At 50.3% G+C, this 16,680-nt stretch overlaps 1 protein-coding gene across 3 annotated transcripts; it reads left to right on the forward strand.

The window, feature by feature from the left end:
* Positions 1-66: 66 nt before the first annotated feature.
* On the forward strand, positions 67-16,387 carry SCYL3 (SCY1 like pseudokinase 3). Of its 3 annotated transcripts, none has more exons than XM_051806000.1 (14): positions 67-172; positions 3,579-3,854; positions 4,713-4,898; positions 5,562-5,675; positions 6,438-6,494; positions 7,185-7,287; positions 7,855-7,966; positions 8,321-8,398; positions 9,793-9,932; positions 10,668-10,855; positions 11,156-11,327; positions 13,162-13,305; positions 13,887-14,599; positions 15,934-16,387. In XM_051806000.1, the coding sequence occupies exons 2-14, from the start codon at positions 3,690-3,692 to the stop codon at positions 15,994-15,996; spliced, it is 2,235 nt and encodes a 744-aa protein (XP_051661960.1). In that variant the 5' UTR covers positions 67-172; positions 3,579-3,689; the 3' UTR covers positions 15,997-16,387. The 3 variants fall into 3 exon arrangements, with proteins under 3 accessions (XP_051661960.1, XP_051661953.1, XP_051661958.1); XM_051805993.1 differs by lacking the exon at positions 67-172 and adding an exon at positions 676-777; XM_051805998.1 differs by lacking the exon at positions 67-172 and adding an exon at positions 937-1,359.
* The last annotated feature ends 293 nt before the right edge of the window (positions 16,388-16,680 follow it).

A 16,680-nucleotide genomic window follows, 5' to 3' on the forward strand; every position in this document is an offset into this window, starting at 1 on the left:
CACTTGGAACTTGGTAGGAAATGAGCCCAGGACACGGCCCGGCGGACGGGAGGGACTGGGGCTGTGGGCAGAGCCGGCAGGGCACAGGGGCGACAAGGACATTTAAAACTGTCCTTTGAAAAGGACATTGCGGTGCTGCGGCGTGTCCTGAAAGTTCTAGAAAACATGTCTGGTAAGGAACGTCTGAGGGAGCTGGGGGTGTTCAGTCTTGAGGAGGCTCAAGGGGGACCTCAGTGCTCTCTACAGTTCCCTGGCAGGAGGGTGGAGGGAGGTGGGGACCGGGTTCTTCTACCGGGCCTGCAGTGAGAGAACAAGAGGAAATGGCCTTAAGATGAGATTCATATTAGATACTAGAAAAAGTTTTTTCACTGTTCGGTGGCCAGACATTGGAATGGGCAGCCCAAGGGGTGGTGGAGTCACCATCCCTGGAGCTGTTTAAGAGGTGTCTGGATCTAGCGCTGGGCGATGTGGTTTAAGGGCTGCAGTGGCAGTGCCAGGCGAACGGCTGGACTGGACGATCCCAAAGGTCTGTTCCAACCCTGACGGCTCCACGATTCTGTGACTCCATGATTCCAAAGGCGCCCCGGGGCAGCTTCGCCCTCACCCAAAATGGCCGCCGCCGCTTCGCGGGCCGCGCCCCCTCGCGGGGTGACGGCGCTTCGCCCTCCGGCCGTGAGGGGGCGCGCGCGGGGCGGCGCTGCCGGGACGGAGCGGACGGGCGGTCGGAGCGGCGGCCGCGGGCCCAGCGGCACCGGCACCGCGGGCCGGCCCCGGCAGGTGCGGGGAGCGGGGCACGGCGGGGGCTGCTGTGGGTCTGGCCGGCCAGGGGGCGGTGGGTGGGGTGGGCAGGGCCGCGCCGGGCCCGGCCGGAGCGCGCTGTGTGAGCCGCGGGCGGGGCGGGCGACGGGGCTGAAGGTCGCGGCGCTGGGCAGGGAGCGCATCCCGCGGTGGCGGCTCTGGCCGTGCTGTTCCCGCAGCCGGCGGTACCCCGTGTTCCCGGGCAGCCCGGGTGTCAAACGCGGGCTCTTCCCGGTTCCACGGTAGAGGCGTCCTTCGGGAGGTGCAGTAAAGCCGGGCTTCCTCCCCGCGGGCTGCTGAGCGCCCACCTGCCGGTGTTCGAGCTCTGCGTGTACGGGGTCCGGGTGGACACTGGCAGGTGTCACTTTGGGAAACCCCTGCCTTTGGCAGCAAAGCCCCCAGCACCTCCGAGAGCACTTCCAGGAGGCTCTGCTAGCCTGGGAGGTGGCGGAAAAGGCGTGTGGAAAACCAGGAACTGCCTCCCTCTGAGCTGTGGAGCGCCAGGGCTCGTGTGTGTTTGGGGTGAATACCGTGCACAGGTGTCAGCAACCCATGAATAAGGTAAATTGCAATTCCACTTCTTTATGGCAGGAAACCCACGTTGTCCTTAACTCCCAGTCCCTCTGGCTTTCCCTGCCGGGCTCATCTCCATTCCAGGGTGTGCTGTGTGCTACATCTAATGCTCCTGTTTACAGTTTATAGAAGACAAGATGTGAAAGGGTTATAATGTGGGCAGTGCTCTTAACTCATACAGCAAATGTGGGTCTTTGCACAGTGTGGTTGTGTGAGTGATGTTTTACTTCAGCATTCAAGAGTCCAGGTTTAGCCACACCTGGGTATAGATCTTGGCAGATGCTTTTGCCTGCTGGAGTTTCAGTAGCTAAAAAGAAAAGCTGGAAAACATGGGTTGTGGTTCACTGGGCTGCTGTTGTCACTTGGCTGTGTGAAGGTGCTCAGTGTTTGATCCTGAGAATTGCTGGGCTCCTCGTTGAGAGGAGGTTGTCTGGAGAGGGGGATGTGTGTTTGGAGCTGTCTGTCACAGAGCAGCACTCAGGGAGATCAGTTATGAAATAACTCTGATGTTATGATATTCAATGTAAAGAAGGAATATGGAACTGTTTGAGCAAGTCCAGAGAAGGGCCATGAAGTTGATAAGGGGACTGGAGCACCTCCCCTATGGAGACAGGCTGAGAAAGCTGGGGCTGTTCAGCCTGGAGAAGAGAAGGTTGTGTGGAGACCTCACAGCACCTTCCAGTGTCTGAGGCAGCTACAGGGAAGCCAGAGAGGGACTCTTTGTCAGGAACTGTAGTGACAGGACAAGGGGGAATGGGTACAAATTGAAAGAGGGGAAATCTAGGTTGGATATATGAAAGAAATTCTTCCCTGTGAGGGTGGTGAGGCCCTGGCACAGGTTGCCCAGAGAAGCTGTGGCTGCCCCATCCCTGGAAGTGTCCAAGGCCAGGTTGGATGGGGCTTGGAGCAACCTGGGCTAGTGGAAGGTGTCCCTGCCCATGGCAGGGGTGGTTGGAATGAGATGATCTTCAAAGTCCCTTCCAATCCAAACCATTCTGTGATTCTGTTCCTGAACAGAACCCACATTCTGCGGGTGTCTCTGAAGTCAAATATGTTCATATGTATTTGGAGGAACGTGAGGCACCAGGTCAGACCAGATACTTGGGGACTTTCAGGTGTCTTGGGTGAAATCTGAGAAATCATTGGAGTAGAACAAGCAAATGAGGCACAGCTGGGAAGAGCAGAGAATGCAGAGAAATGCCCTGGACTGTGCCCAGGAGCAGCAGCTGGTGGTGATGCACACAGGTGAGGAGGGTTAACCAGGGGGAGCCAGGGCAGGGCTTCCAGATTCTGACTGGAGAGGGGCAGCAGGAATATTTTTGTGCCAAGGAGTTCACAAAAATTCTGTTAAAGGAATTAGTGCTGAAAAGGTGCAGATCCACCCCTGACAAAATGCTTGGGAGTGGTCAGTTTTCCCTCCACTTTTCCCAAAAGCTCAGGTGCTGCTCTCTCCTGATTCCCGATGAAGGTTTGCTGACTCCTGCGTGCAGACCGCTCCAGGGTCTCGCCTGTGGCCCGTGATCACAAGCCTGATGACGGAGCATGTGCTTGGTCAGTGTTTTGCAAAAGAGCCTCTGCAATCAGCGTGTTTGTTTTACCGGTTTTGTATGCAAGGAAACAGCACAGAAATCTGTGTCAGCCTCTTCCTGACAGGCTGTGGGAGGAAGGAAGGGTTGGCAGGCAGATGGAATATTTGTCAGATGGAGAGAAGGTAATCAGGGGGAAAAGTGTGCTGCTGGAGGAGGTTACCTGGCTATAGGTAACCTCCTGAAATCCTTCCTCCTTCTCTGGAATCCCCCCTGGCTTGGAGAATTGAAGAATGGTGCTTTTAAGAAGGCCAGGGGCTCCTTGTGCCCCGAGGTGGTGGCAGTCACAGTTCCTAACTGCTGACTGTGCTTAATCTGAATTAAGCACCTGCAGTAGGTGTCTGTGACTGGGTGTGTTGTGGATCCTGCTTTTGGTGGGTTCTCAGCTTGGCAGCCAGGTCAGGGATCAGTTGTGGATGCTGCACTGTGTGTCAGAGCTGGTGGTGATGCTGGCACAGGTGCCAGCACAGTCCAAGCCCCAGAGCTGAGAGCTGCTCACCTGCTGATCTGAACCCTTCTGTGGACATTTGGTTTCCTTTTCAAAGTAAACATTGGTGATTTTATTCTTGCCCTTAAGCTGAAGGAGGAGGAGGTTCTTCATGGCTGTTTCATCTTTTGCAGAAAATGCTCTGGAGGTGAACTAGACAGCGCCCGCCGGAACTGAATCTGTCTGAAAAAGGTCCTCCTTCCCCCAAAGGCCTGTTGGTGGTCAGGAGGGAACCTGTGCAAGGGATGGGCTCGGAGAACAGCGCTCTGAAGAGCTACACTCTGGAGGAGCCGCCGTTCACGCTGCCCACGGGACACACCGTCTGCCCGGCCGTGCTGCAGGATGGCAGACGCGCCTCCGTGTTCGTGTACAAGCGGGAGAACGAAGATAAGGTTAATAAAGCTGCCAAGGTACTGGAGCCTGCCTGGGACAGACTTGTCACAGCTGTCCCTCCCTTTTATTGGGAGGGTGGGAATTGGTGTGCAGGGGTCAGACCTTGGGGCGGGAGGGCGGGAGAAGAGGTGGGAGCTGACCGTGGCAGTGCAGGGGGGCAGGAGGGCTTGGCAGCTGCAGAGCTCATGGTGTGCTGTGCGATGCCAGCAGTGTGGGAAGCAATGGCCACACAGCAGTACCTGCCTGCCTTGGCAGAGGGCTGGGCTCTTCCTGCACATGTAAGTCAGAGGGTCTTTCTTGGGTGGATCCACCCAAAATACCATTTTTATTATGACTGAGACTTTCTTTTATTCTGTGTAAGACTTTTTCCTTCCAGTAACTGAAGGGAACTGACAAGAAAGATAAAAAGAAACTATTTACAAGGGCCTGTAGTGACAGGACAAGGGAATGGCTTTAAACTGACAGAGGGTAGGGTTAGATTAGATACCGGGAAGAAATTCCTTCCTAAGAGGGCGGTGAGGCCCTGGCACAGGTTGCCCAGAGAAGCTGTGGCTGCCCCATCCCTGGATGTGTTCAAGGCAGGGTTGGACAGAGCTTGGAGCAACCTGGCCTAGTGGAAAGTGTCCCTGCCCATGGCAAGGGAGTGGAATGAGATGATCTCTATTAAGGTCCCTTCCAACCCAAGCCTTTCTATGACTCTGTTTCAATGTATCATAACAAGTTCTGCAGTGAGTGAGTGTGCTGGGTGCTTGGGGAGGAGCAGGGATGGGCTGTCTAAATTCACTGAGGAAACACGGCTCAGAGTACAGGACTGAGCTCTGCAGCCAGAGGAGCTGCCCCAGGTGAGATCTAACAGATGCCTTTGTTTCTGGAAGCACCTGAAAACCCTGCGCCATCCTTGCCTTCTGCGCTTCCTCTCTTGCACCGTGGAAGCAAATGGGATCCACCTGGTTACAGAGCGGGTGAAGCCTCTGGAGCTGGTCCTGGAGACACTTTCTTCTGCCGAAATCTGTGCAGGGATCTACGATGTGCTGCTGGCACTCATCTTCCTCCATGACAGGGTAGGTACCCCTGGCAGCAGCCAGCAGGCTTTGGAGGGAGGCAGATGAAATGGGACAGGAGAGCACCTGGGCTTGTCTGGGCGAGTCGTTTCTGATTCCTCCCAAAAAGCAGGCACGTGCCCCACAGTTCTTTTAGGCTGAAACTGCTAAAATCATTGGCTGCTTTGTGGGAGGAAGGGTAGTTGAAAGTGCTGTGGGGTTTGGAAGTAAGGAAGCAAGCAGTTCTCAGTTCATGAATCTGCTTGCAGTGCTGCTTGCTTTAGGGAGATGAGATTGCTCAGCCTTGGCATTTGTTTACAGCTGTCACCCCGTGTCAGAGATTGGTGTCACTGCTCCCCTCATTGAGCACTGTGTGTTTGTCCAGGACTGGAGTTAAATCCCAGCTCAGACTGTAGCTCTGGGGCTTTGTGTTCACAGTTGGAGAACTTCCCTGGATTTACAGTTTTGTTGCAGGGGCTGTGACAATCAGGTCTTTGTCTGCTCTGAACCCCTGGTCCTCCTGCCTGGCACCTGCTACTCACCTACCAAATCCCAGAGGACTTTTGGAACTGTGCTTTTTGGCAGTTTTCCCTCAGCCCTTCACAGCACCTACTTAGCACTGGTTAAGATTTTACATCTCCATCTATCCCAAGTCTGTTATTCTTTTTTTTTTCTGTGTTCTAGGGAAACCTAACACATAACAATGTCTGTTTATCATCCGTGTTTGTGAGTGAGGATGGGCACTGGAAGCTGGGAGGAATGGAAACAGTTTGTAACTTCAGTGAAGCCACCCCAGAGGTAAGAGCCAAGCCAAGTGCACCCTCGGATGCCCAGGAGAGGATTCCTGGCCTCTGGAAACTGGCCATCTATGAACACGAAGGCCCAAGTCCTTCCACTTAGCTGGATTTACTATTAAATGTGTTGGTTCACTTCCAGCTCTGTCCTGAATCTTTCCTCTAAGGACACCATAACTATAAACTACAATATCTACACAAATTAATTCCCCATTAACCAAAAATAGATACTTTTCTAAGGGACACTGCTGGCTGAAGAGAGAGAAATCTCTGCTCCTCTGGACTTACTGAAAAACAAATTAAAAAAAAAAAAGCTTTAGTGTGAAGCTGAAAGATCCAGGTTTAAATTAATCAATAAGGAAAATAATTTAAATGCCTCCTTAGCTTTTGCTGCTGGCATCTTATCTGCATATTAGCAGAACAATTCCTGGTTTATTCCTGCTGCCTGCTGTGCAGAGTCCCTGCTGCAGCCTGGCACTGTGTCACAGATGCACATTGCCTTTTCTCCCAGAGGATCTACAAACCCTTCACAACGAGTTGGCTGTGAGGCCCTGAAGCTGCTTCCTGTCAGCTTGGTGCTTCCCACCTGCTCCATTGGGATCTCCCCTCGGGCAGAGCCAAGCACAGCCTGCCCTGGGTGCCAGTGGAAGGGGCAGGGGCAGAGCTCCTTCCACCCCTGAGCCCTGGCCCGTGGGGACACCCTGCTCTGCTGCTTGGCACAGGTGAGTGAGGGAGGCAGCTCATGTCCCTCTTCTTCTCCTTCCAGTTCCTCTGTCAGGTCAGGTCCGTACGAGACCAGTCGTGCATCCCCTGCGAGGAGATGGTGAGTAACAGAGTAACAGCACCTGCTCCAGGAAGGTCCTGCTGGCAACAAATAAAAAAGTGTGATGTTCAGGATATATATTTGCATTCATATGTTTTATTTCCTTATGCCTAAATGGCATGGAAGTGACTCTTGGATAATATCTGACATTTCCTTTTCCCCTCTTCTGTCCCATCCCTGTTTTGGGAATGGTGTTAGGCAGAGGGAATATTTTTCCAACACTTTGTGTTGCAACTTTAATGCTTCAAAGTCACCAAAGCCATGCAAAAATGACAGAGTAGTTGCTGAGATTGCCCAGATCACTGCAGTCCCATGGCTATGGAGCTCTTCTAACAGCCTTTTTTCCACCCATTAGTCACTTCCTACCCATTGAGAATCCTTGGAGTTGCTTATGCTGAAGGAACACTCTTTCACTCTCTAATTATCACCTGTTTCCATAGAAATGCTGAAAGCTGTTGCCTGCCAGCATCCATTGAGGAGTTGTTCCATTGTGATGTAGTTGCTCCTTTGGGTTATAAATTCCCCAGTGCAGTTTTTTTTAGCATAATATTCTACTTACAGGGTGTGCTTTGGTGCTATAAAAAGAACTGGAGACTGTATATGGCAGGGGGTGGGAATAGACACTCTTGGAAATTACCAAGTACTTCATTAAGTTCCTGCTTTGCTGATTTTTTTTGGGTTTATTTTCAGTCTGCAGATTTCAAAATCCTGCCCAGCAGCTACGGGCACGCGAGGGATGCCTATGCCTTTGGAACAACAGTTGAAAATCTCCTGACTGTCCTCAATGACCAGGGTGAGGAATGACACCTGTTCATTTTGCTGTGGACAGCCCTCTGTGGCTCATTCCTTGTGTGTGTCGAGCCATTCACCTTCTGTGGCAGCTGGCAGCAGTGCCATGGCTTCAGTGGCCAGTGCTGTTCTTTGTGTTTGCTGGGCTCAATGCAGGCCTTGGCTTCTCCTGTGTTCCCTTTTTCCTGCGTTTGGACGTGGTCAGGTGTGGCTGGAGGTCACCAGCCCACGTGCCACAAGCATTCCCAAACCTGCTCCGGTTCTGCCCTACCAGCTGCCTCTCCCAGGGGTGTGGATGTGGCACGTGGGTCTCGAGTGCCACAGCTGAGCAGGGGCTGCCACCTTCCAGCAGAGAGGGAGCAGGAAGCTTCTTGGGAGGACAGTAGCACTCCTTGGAGCCCCAATGGCCAGACAGCTTAGGAAGAGAAATGGAAGTGCTATTTTTCCCTCCCCTTTGCAATTTTGCTATAAATTAGTGTGAAAAATAAATTTTGGGGAGGGTGGGGGACTCCTAAAGGTATCTAGTTCAGCACTGAGAGAGAAATCTAACTGTAGGTGCTCTGGATTTCAGTTTCAGCAGATATTCTCTCCAGCTTCCAGCAAACCTTGCGCTGCACACTGCTAAACCCAGACCCAAAGTGTCGTCCACCACTGTCCAGCTTATTGTCTCACGAGTTCTTCAGGTAAGGACAGAGGTATGAGGCCTTTCTTGGTCTTGACACTGCCTATTTCTGTCTTGCAGAGTGTTATTTTGGAGAAGGTGTAGGATGGAAGTGCAGATTTAATCCCTGTCTCTTACAGGGATCTTTGACAAAGAGACTCCTTAAATTAAGAAATTGTTACCAGCCTTCCCAGTGAGGTGCTGAGCAGCAGCTTACAGGTCTCACCTCCACGCTGGCATTGTTGATCCACCAGATCAACAATGGTGTGTAGTTCCCTCTGTGTAGTTCCCTCTGCTGAATGAATGGTGGGGATTTGCAGTCACTTCATTGTGGATGGTTTAAGCATCACTTGCCAACCTATGTCTTTGTGTTTAGGAATGATTTTCTGGAAGTTGTGAATTTTCTGAAGACCTTAACACTAAAGTCTGAGGAGGAAAAAACTGAGTTTTTCAAGTAAGTGAACGAAGTGTAATCTGGAAGCTTTTTGTTTCAGACATACTTCTGCCAAATGGACTGGGGGGGACCTGGGAGGGCTTGTGCCTAGAGGTACCTCCTCAGCTGGCAGATTTTGGTTGCTTTGGCAGAACTTTGTTTGCTTTGTACCATTTTGGGTACTCCAGGCAAAGTAACAATTGCATCAAAGAGAAAGCTCTTCACCTCCTCCTTTCCCAGTTCTTTGTGAGTGGTTTGGTGTTTGGGAGGAGTACCTGCTGGGCAACGTGCCTGCCAGTCAGAGAGTTTGCAATAAGACTTGCTGGATGAATTAATCCTGTGGTGCCAGCCCTGCCTGGCTGAAGCTGTAGTGGGTGTCTTGGCTGCAGTCGTGAAGCATCCTGCAGGAAATCCAGCTGTTCCCCAAGAAGTTTTCTATAAGGGAACCTTCTGTGTTATCATGGCATTACCTGGGCCTGAAAGGGGGAGAAGCTGGGTTTTTCCTTTTTTTTCCACGTAAAAGAGCCCTGGTGTTGTTACAGAGCTATCTTCCTGCCTGTTTTATACTTCTGTGGCCACCAGCACTTGTTTTTCCCTAGTTTGAGGCTTGAGTGGAGGAAGTAAGAGGAGAAAGGGGATCTGAGCAGGAGCATTCAGAACGGTTCCCACTATCTCTGTGTCAGCAGTGTTTGCTGAGGGAGGGAACGAACACTTGGCTTCAAGATAGGGCAGTGCTGCCCCTTTATCAGGCAGAGGGGCCTTCACAGCATGTGCACCTTTCTCTTCATCTCCTCCAGGCCTAGAGAAAAGCAGTAACTGTTCATGATATTTTAAAAACAAAAATCCCACAAGCAGTTGCATAGAATTAAATTCTGTGGCATAAATAAATAAACCCATTCCACACTCTTCTGGCCACCTCTAAAATGCATCAGATGGAAGTGTTTTCAAAATGGGATTCCTTTGTGCAAGGGAAACTTCCCTTGGGTGGTGGGTAGAACAGCCTTTCCCAAAGCAGTAGGAAACTTCTTGTGATGCACCAGGGTGTGGGGTGAGAGGAAGGCTCCCTGCTGCAGTTTTGACTGTAGCTCTTCATGGGAGGTGCCAGCTCTGAGGCAGTTTGATGCCCCAGCAGCTTCCTGTGCCAGTTGGATGTGCTTGTGCCAGCCTGTGATCCGGGTGTGGGGTTTGACAGGATGTGGCTCTGGCTCCTGGTCTGTGTTATCTTTGCCTGAAGCCCCAGGCAGGAGCAGAGCCTTGTCCATGTAGGTCAGAGCCCAGGCACAGGGAGAGGCTGCCCTGGGTCACTGTCTCTAGGAGATGAATCAGACACAAAAAGGGGAAACTGATATTAAGGGAATCAGCCATAAATGCATGGAAAGCTGCCTTGATACTAATTGCTGTCTCCTGGAATGCAGATTCCTGCTGGACAGGGTGGCTGGCTTGTCAGAGGAGCTGATAGCATCACGGCTGGTGCCTCTTCTACTCAATCAGCTCGTGTTTGCAGAACCTGTAGCTGTCAAGAGTTTTCTTCCTCATCTGCTGGGCCCAAAGAAAGGTGACCTTTAAATACTTTGTCGTCACAATTATTACTGACAAGTTTGGCATGGATTCAGAGTGGTTGTTTCATTGAATCAAGGGAACAGTGGTGTTTCTTTAACCAGACCAAATCCTGTAACATACAGAACTGGAAAGGACAGTTATCTGTGCTTCCTTGTTTGCAGTACTTTCCACTGTTCTGCTGATGCTGGGAGAAGAATTAGGAAAGGCCTGGGCTCTCTCCCAGGTTTATGTGTCACCCCACCCTGCCACCCCAGGATCTCACTGCATATCCCTCTTCTCACTTTTCCCCTGCCTGCCCTTTTTCCTTCTGTCCCTGCACTCGTTCACCTCTAAGGGCACTCAGTCTCCTCTCCTTTCTCCTGTGAGAGGTGTTCACTGTGTCTTGTCCCCAGCTATCTCTGTTCCTGCTCTTTGCCTGCCTTCTCTTAAAGTTGCTTGAAAGTTATTTAAATAGCTACTGGTGTTTCAGTCAAGCAAAGCTTCTTTCAAGACTGTTTGACCTTCCGTGTTTGGAGCCAGAGCCATGGAGCAATGGACAGTGGCACTGTTTCCTCCCCTCTCTCCCATCTCTGACACAAGTAAGCTGTGTTGGCAGCTGACACAGCCTCAGACCTGGCAGTGGAGCGACGCTGTCACCCTCACCTGTGATGGTTTCTCAGTCAGGAGCTTTTGGATGAGCTGTCTCTCCTTGTTGAAGCAGCCTTTTCCCATCTCCACCTTTCTTCCCTAGAGCAAACTGGAGAGAGCCAGACCAGCTGCCTCCTGTCACCAGCCTTGTTCCAGGCACACGTCATCCCTGTGCTGCTGAAGCTGTTTGAGGTTCACGAGGAGCACGTCCGGATGGTGCTGCTGTCCCACATCCACGCCTACGCTGAGCTGTTCTCCCGGGAGGAGTTGAAAAACATCATATTGCCACAGGTTAAGAACAGCAGACTGATAGGTGGTATATCCTAGGGTTTCACAGAATCACAGAATGGTTTGGGTTGGAAGGGACCTTAAAAATCATCTGGTCCAGCCCCATCCAGGCACTGGGATCAGCCACCCTCTTTAGCTTGTAGCATGAAGTTGAAGGCTGATTTTATGCTACATCCATCTCCTGAGAGCTGGGGGGGGGGTCAGAAATTAAGTGTGCTACCTTGAATGTGTAACATTTAAAGGGGAAGGCGGTGAAAAAGCAGAATTGCTGTTGTTGGTAACATCACTGTGTTGTTGCTGCAGGTGTTGCTGGGCCTTCGAGACACCAGCGACTCCATCGTGGCGATAACGCTGCACAGCCTGGCAGTGCTCGTGTCCCTGCTCGGGCCTGAAGTGGTTGTAGGTGGAGAGAGAACCAAGATTTTCAAAAGCTCTGCACCAAGTTTCATGAAAACTGCTGATCTCTCCCCAGAAGGTAAAAGACACGGTCAGAGTGTCCTTGGGATTCTTGCCCGTTCTGTCCAAGCAGCGTAGGCAGAATTTCTTGGATGATGAATCCATTGCTGGTGACAGGTTAATTGCAGAAAAAGCTAATTTGCAGCCAAAATTCAGTTTTAAGTTAGGTGCTATTTGTAGATGCAGAATTGATATCAGAAGAAGGGTTACATAAAAGTATTTTAAATATAGGAAATATATGGGGGAAAATTTAAATCTCCTCTTAAGAATCCCTGTAAGTAAAGGAGAAAGGAAATAGAGTGTTTGAGTGTGTGTTTGTCTTTGGTGGAAAAACTGTAGAGCCCTTCTAAAGGACTTATACAGACAGTTGTTTTAATATTCCCTTTGTCCTTCCTGTTTTTAAAAATAGTAAATCTCACCTTCTTCCCCCAATTTCTATTCATAGATTGGAAAAGGAATACGAACTTCCCTATTTTATCAGCTCTCTGGAGGCTTTTCAGCTAATCCAAGTGAAGACAGTAGCCCCTGCACCTGCTAGATAACTTGGAACCAAGTATACTAAGGGAAAGCTTTTCTGGATATTGAAACATAAGGATGTTTGTAACTGGAGGGAAGAATCAGCACTTGTGCTACTTTAGACATACAGAGACCAAATGAAATGCATGACAGATCAATTTAAGTATAAATGTTTGCTTCCTGTTTGTGTGTGTACTGACAGCTACCACCCTTTATTAAAATCTGTGGATGGCTCACTGCATTAGTTTCTTTACATCATTTTAGTAGACTGTAGTAAACAAACCCCTTTGGATTGCATGTGGAAACCAGGTTTATTTTTCAGAATATATTTAAAATTAGATTTAACTACTGATAAACAACAAAAAACCCACCTTTGTCCTCAGCAGTGAGTGATAACCTGCAAAAAGCAGCACTAGAAGCTGGACACATGAGACTTAACGAGCTGTGTGCTTAAGCCCCTCAAAGGATGTGCCCTTTATCAAGGGCACTGTGGGGAGGGGGGTTTCTGTTTGTTCCTTGCAGTCCTTTCTAGTGCCATGGCCTCATGTCTCTGGTGGCACTGGTAATGCCCAGCCCAGGCAGGCACAGCTGGGAACACAGGTGAGCCCTGTGGGAGTAGGTGCAGCGCTGGCCTGAGCTGTGCCACTCTGAGGTGGTGGCAACAGGGCCCCACACGGCCCAGGTGACTCAGCACCCCTGCTGACCAGAGCCTGCAGCTCCCCAGCATGAACTGCAGCTGGATGCTTGCCAAGCTGTCCTTCAAACATGCCTTGGGCAGCTCCAGAGCGTGGCCTTGACTGCCCACCACCCCCCCTCACCTCAGGTGTGACAGGAGGGCAGCCTTCAGGGTAGAGATTCTCATTCCTGGGAGCTGCTGTGCCTGTGCCCAGGCATGGAGGAGGGTTTGTGTAGAGTCATGAGTTTGTTTATGCTTGGAGTTGTCGTGACTGAGTGTAGTGCTTTTGTAAGAGGCAGGTACCGGGGGATTTGTGATGCCATGGAGTGCAGCAGTTGGGATTTTGGATCCAGCCAGCTGGCAGACAGCATTTTTAAAGCATCTGCTCTGATCATAATCACTTTGTTCATTGTGTATTTTTTGAAAGAACATCTCAGCAAAGACTGACCATGTACAGTTGCCATAACTTTGTACTGGCAAGAGTTGTAGGCAGCAGGAACAGAGGAGTATTGTGTTATCCATGGATCAGGAGGTGCAGCTGTCGGATTGCTGTGCCAGGCTTCAGTGTAAATAAGAACATTCCAATGCTGGGGGGAGTTTAAGCTAAGACTGACAACACACCTTGTGGACTTGTGTCCTTCCTTTTCTTTTCTCCTGGCAGATTCCCCCAGTCACGTTGTGAGCAATCAGAGAAATCAAACCTCCCGGCCCTTGAAGAGCAATTCCAGCTTGTTCCCCATCTCTGGAAATGTACCTGTCAAGAAGCTTTCTGGGCGACAAGACAATCCCCTGGCTTTAAAGACAGGTAAAACCTAGTCCTAGTGCTTCCTTCTTGGAAATCAAGTGTTCCACAAATTAAGTGTTGCTTGAAAAATGTTAGTTTTCCCCAAGTACTGATCTGAAAGATTCAGTGAACCACAGAAGGCAACAGTGATGGAAGGAGAGTGTGACCCTTGACATCCTAGGGAATAGCTGTCTGGGAAGCAGAGATACACAGACTGGCTGTGTGGCCTTGAGTTTGTTTCCTTAGGGCAGGTTCTGTGATGTGCTTTCACCCCCCTCACAGCAGATATCACAGCAGATACCCTGGATTTACAGGTCAGCTCATTCTGACAGGCCAAGCCAACTCTAGTTCCTTCCATGGCCTTTTCTCAGTCACCTGTTGCTCATCAGCTGGCAGTGTATTGCCCCAGGGCTTGGAGGTGAATTCCCTCCTTTACAAGCAGGAAGATGTCAAGGCTTTCTCATTTGAGAGCTTTCTTTCCAGCCACTTACTGGCTGGTTCCCATGCCAGGTGCTGCCCGTGATCTCAAGGAGCTTTAGGGACAACTCTGTTTCTGCACTTGCTCTCTCGAAATGAGTATGTAACATCTTTGTCTTCCACAGGTGAGCAAGGCACTCAGCCCTCCCTGAATGGAATTCCTGGAAGCATGACTACACTGAATAGCAGGAGCTCTTTGACTACCTCTGAAAAGCCAGCAGAGGAGTGGCCAGACTGGAGCGAGCCAGAGGAGACAGACACTGAGAAAACTGTGAACATTCAAATTCAGCCCCGAGAGCTGCAGGGCAGTATGGGACCTTATTTTGCTGATCATGATGTAGATGAGAAGCCTTGGGATGACTTTGAGCCCAGGAGCCCCAGTCCTAAATTGCCCTCAGGGAACTGCCTCACTGTGACACAAGCTGATGCAGTTGGAAGGCCGAGGCCTCTGCCAGGTACCCATCAACTGAGCAAGGAATTCAAAAGCCTCAGACTGAGTCCCCCCACAAAGTCCTGCCCTGGGAACAGCTGGAACAATGACAAGTGGGACCACCAGGACCAAATGGAACAAACTGTGCTGCCAAAACCAACCTCTCAGGAAAGGTTGAAGTCTTCATCAGAGAACGGCCTGGGAGAAGAGTTCACGATCAAAGTGAAGAGGAAACCCGTGCAAGACCCTGAGCTGGACTGGTTTGCTGACATGATCCCAGACATTAAACCTTCTTCTGCTCTCCTGATTTTACCTGAGGCCAGAACAGAAGCAGTCGATCCCACTCCCTCGGGTGCCTCCCAGAACGTGCTGTTTTCATCCAAATTTGCAGCAGCTGATGGGATTGAGGTAAGAGGCTCCAGGCAGGGGGTGTCAGTGACTGCACCCTTGAGAGGATCCCAAAGCCCACACAGCACACACAGAGCTGTAGCACCAGCCAGCCCCTTAGTGGGGTGGTGGACACTTGAGCAGGGATCAGGGGCACAGGCCCTACAGATGAGTCCTTCCCTGTGACTACAGGATGCTGAGCTCTGCCTTAGCAGGCACCAGGGAATTCAGTGGGCCATTCATACAGCAGCAAGAGGGCTGTGTTAAGTAAGAGTGAGGGAATGGACTCAACTTGTATACTACCAGAAGTACTGACTAAGGAGTTTTAACTCCAGCTTTACTCTGTGTTGCTGTATCCTGGATGCAGGAATCCTACACTTCATTAGGGAGAATCTTAACAAGGCTGGATCCTGGCTGCTGAGTAGGCATGGTCCCAGCAACAGCAGAAGGGCCTTTCAAGCACAGAGGGTGCTCAGGACTTACTGTTGCTCTTGGTTCTTCTAGGAAAACCTAAAAGAGTTGTCAATTAAAAACCAGAAAAGCAGAACCTCTGGATTACAGAGTAAAGTTTTCTGGGTGCTGTATTTTCATGGAAGAATAGCTGAAACATTTCTCTATTTCAGAGAATCAAGGGGGTTATAATTTATTTATTTTTTTTTAAGAAATCAGGTAAATCCCTGTAGCCACTTCCTGGAGACTCCAGAGACTGCTGCTGTTTCCTAGCAGGGGTGGCAAGACTCCCAACACTCCCACCTGACTCTGTACCCTTTGTTAGGGAATAGGTGTTGACTTAAGTTGTTTTGCTCATTCAGCCTCAAGAGAGGTACCCAAGGGTAGCAGGGAGCAGGAGGAGAGCGGCCTGGGATGTAAACTGCAGTTGTTTACAACATTTGAAAATGGCACAGTGTCCTGTGACAGAAGCACTGTCACGATCTCAACCACATTTTGTGGGGCAGGGAGGAAAGTCACTCACTAGTGCAGTCAGTGCTGTGTCAGTGTTAGAATACAGCAGGAAAATGGCTGTTTCCTGGGGGGAAAGAAATAATTAATTTATAGCATTCTTTTTTAATGGAAAGTGGTTTTGGTACAAACAGTTCTTGCATTAATTTTAGGGAAGAAGTGTGAGACTCTCCCCCTTAAGTTTGTTTTTGTCTTAAGGAGTTTCCTGTTGTAGCTTAAAGTTCTTTAAGACCAAAAACTGCAACTACTGGCACTTTATTTTTGGCATTTTGGCATTGTGGATGAATGATCTGCCATCCCAAGCCACACGGGCTCCTGCCTGGCTCCTGGGGCTGTGCTAAGCACACAAGTACAGTCCACATGCCTTAATGTTTGATAACTTTATGTGATTCTAGGCTGAAGCTACAGGCTGGGGTGAAGAAGAGGAGTTGAACTGGGAAGATGATACAACCTGGTAACGGGATGGAAGGAGACAAAGGCAATTTGTGGTGTGTTGGACCCTGTGCGAGGAGTCGCTGCTTCCCCAGTACCATGGATAAGTACCTCAGTGCTGCTTTTGCCAGAAGGCAGGCACTTGCTGCACAGCCAGCGAGAGCCCGGGGGACCTGAGCTCCTGCCATGGATGCTCCTTCCCAGTCTGTGCCAAAACCTGCAGGGGTGAGGCCTGCACTCAAGCAATATGCCCAGCTGTGGTGCGTGCCACCGCTCCCGGAGAGAGGAACAGCGGGATGGTGGTGAAGGGTGGGATGGGGCTGGCGTGCTACTGGAGGCCAAGAGTGGTGTAAGTGATTGTTCCAGAGCTCATCCCTGCCCTGAAAAACTGCTGACAATAAATGAAAGTCACACTGAGTTCCTTGGTTAATGTGCCTTTTTCCTTTGGTTTTTTTCTCCCCACTCCCCCTCCCTGAAAAGTAAAGCCCTTAGAAATGGCTCCTTTTAACTTTTTAGCTAAGAGATGATTTTAAGATGAATGTACAGTTTACTCAACTTATTTATTTCTGTTTGTGTAGTTCTGTCAGTGGATGGCACGAGTGGTGCCAGGAACCGTGCAATGAATGACCATGAACTGCTAAAGCACCGTGTTCTTTCTGCTCTTAACTGTGACCAATAAAGATTATTTTTAAGAGATGACCCTAGCCTGG

Source organism: Manacus candei, unplaced genomic scaffold, assembly GCF_025592945.1.
Source record: "Manacus candei isolate 608988 ecotype Guabito, Panama unplaced genomic scaffold, ASM2559294v1 h1tg000005l, whole genome shotgun sequence".
Lineage (NCBI taxonomy): Eukaryota > Metazoa > Chordata > Aves > Passeriformes > Pipridae > Manacus > Manacus candei.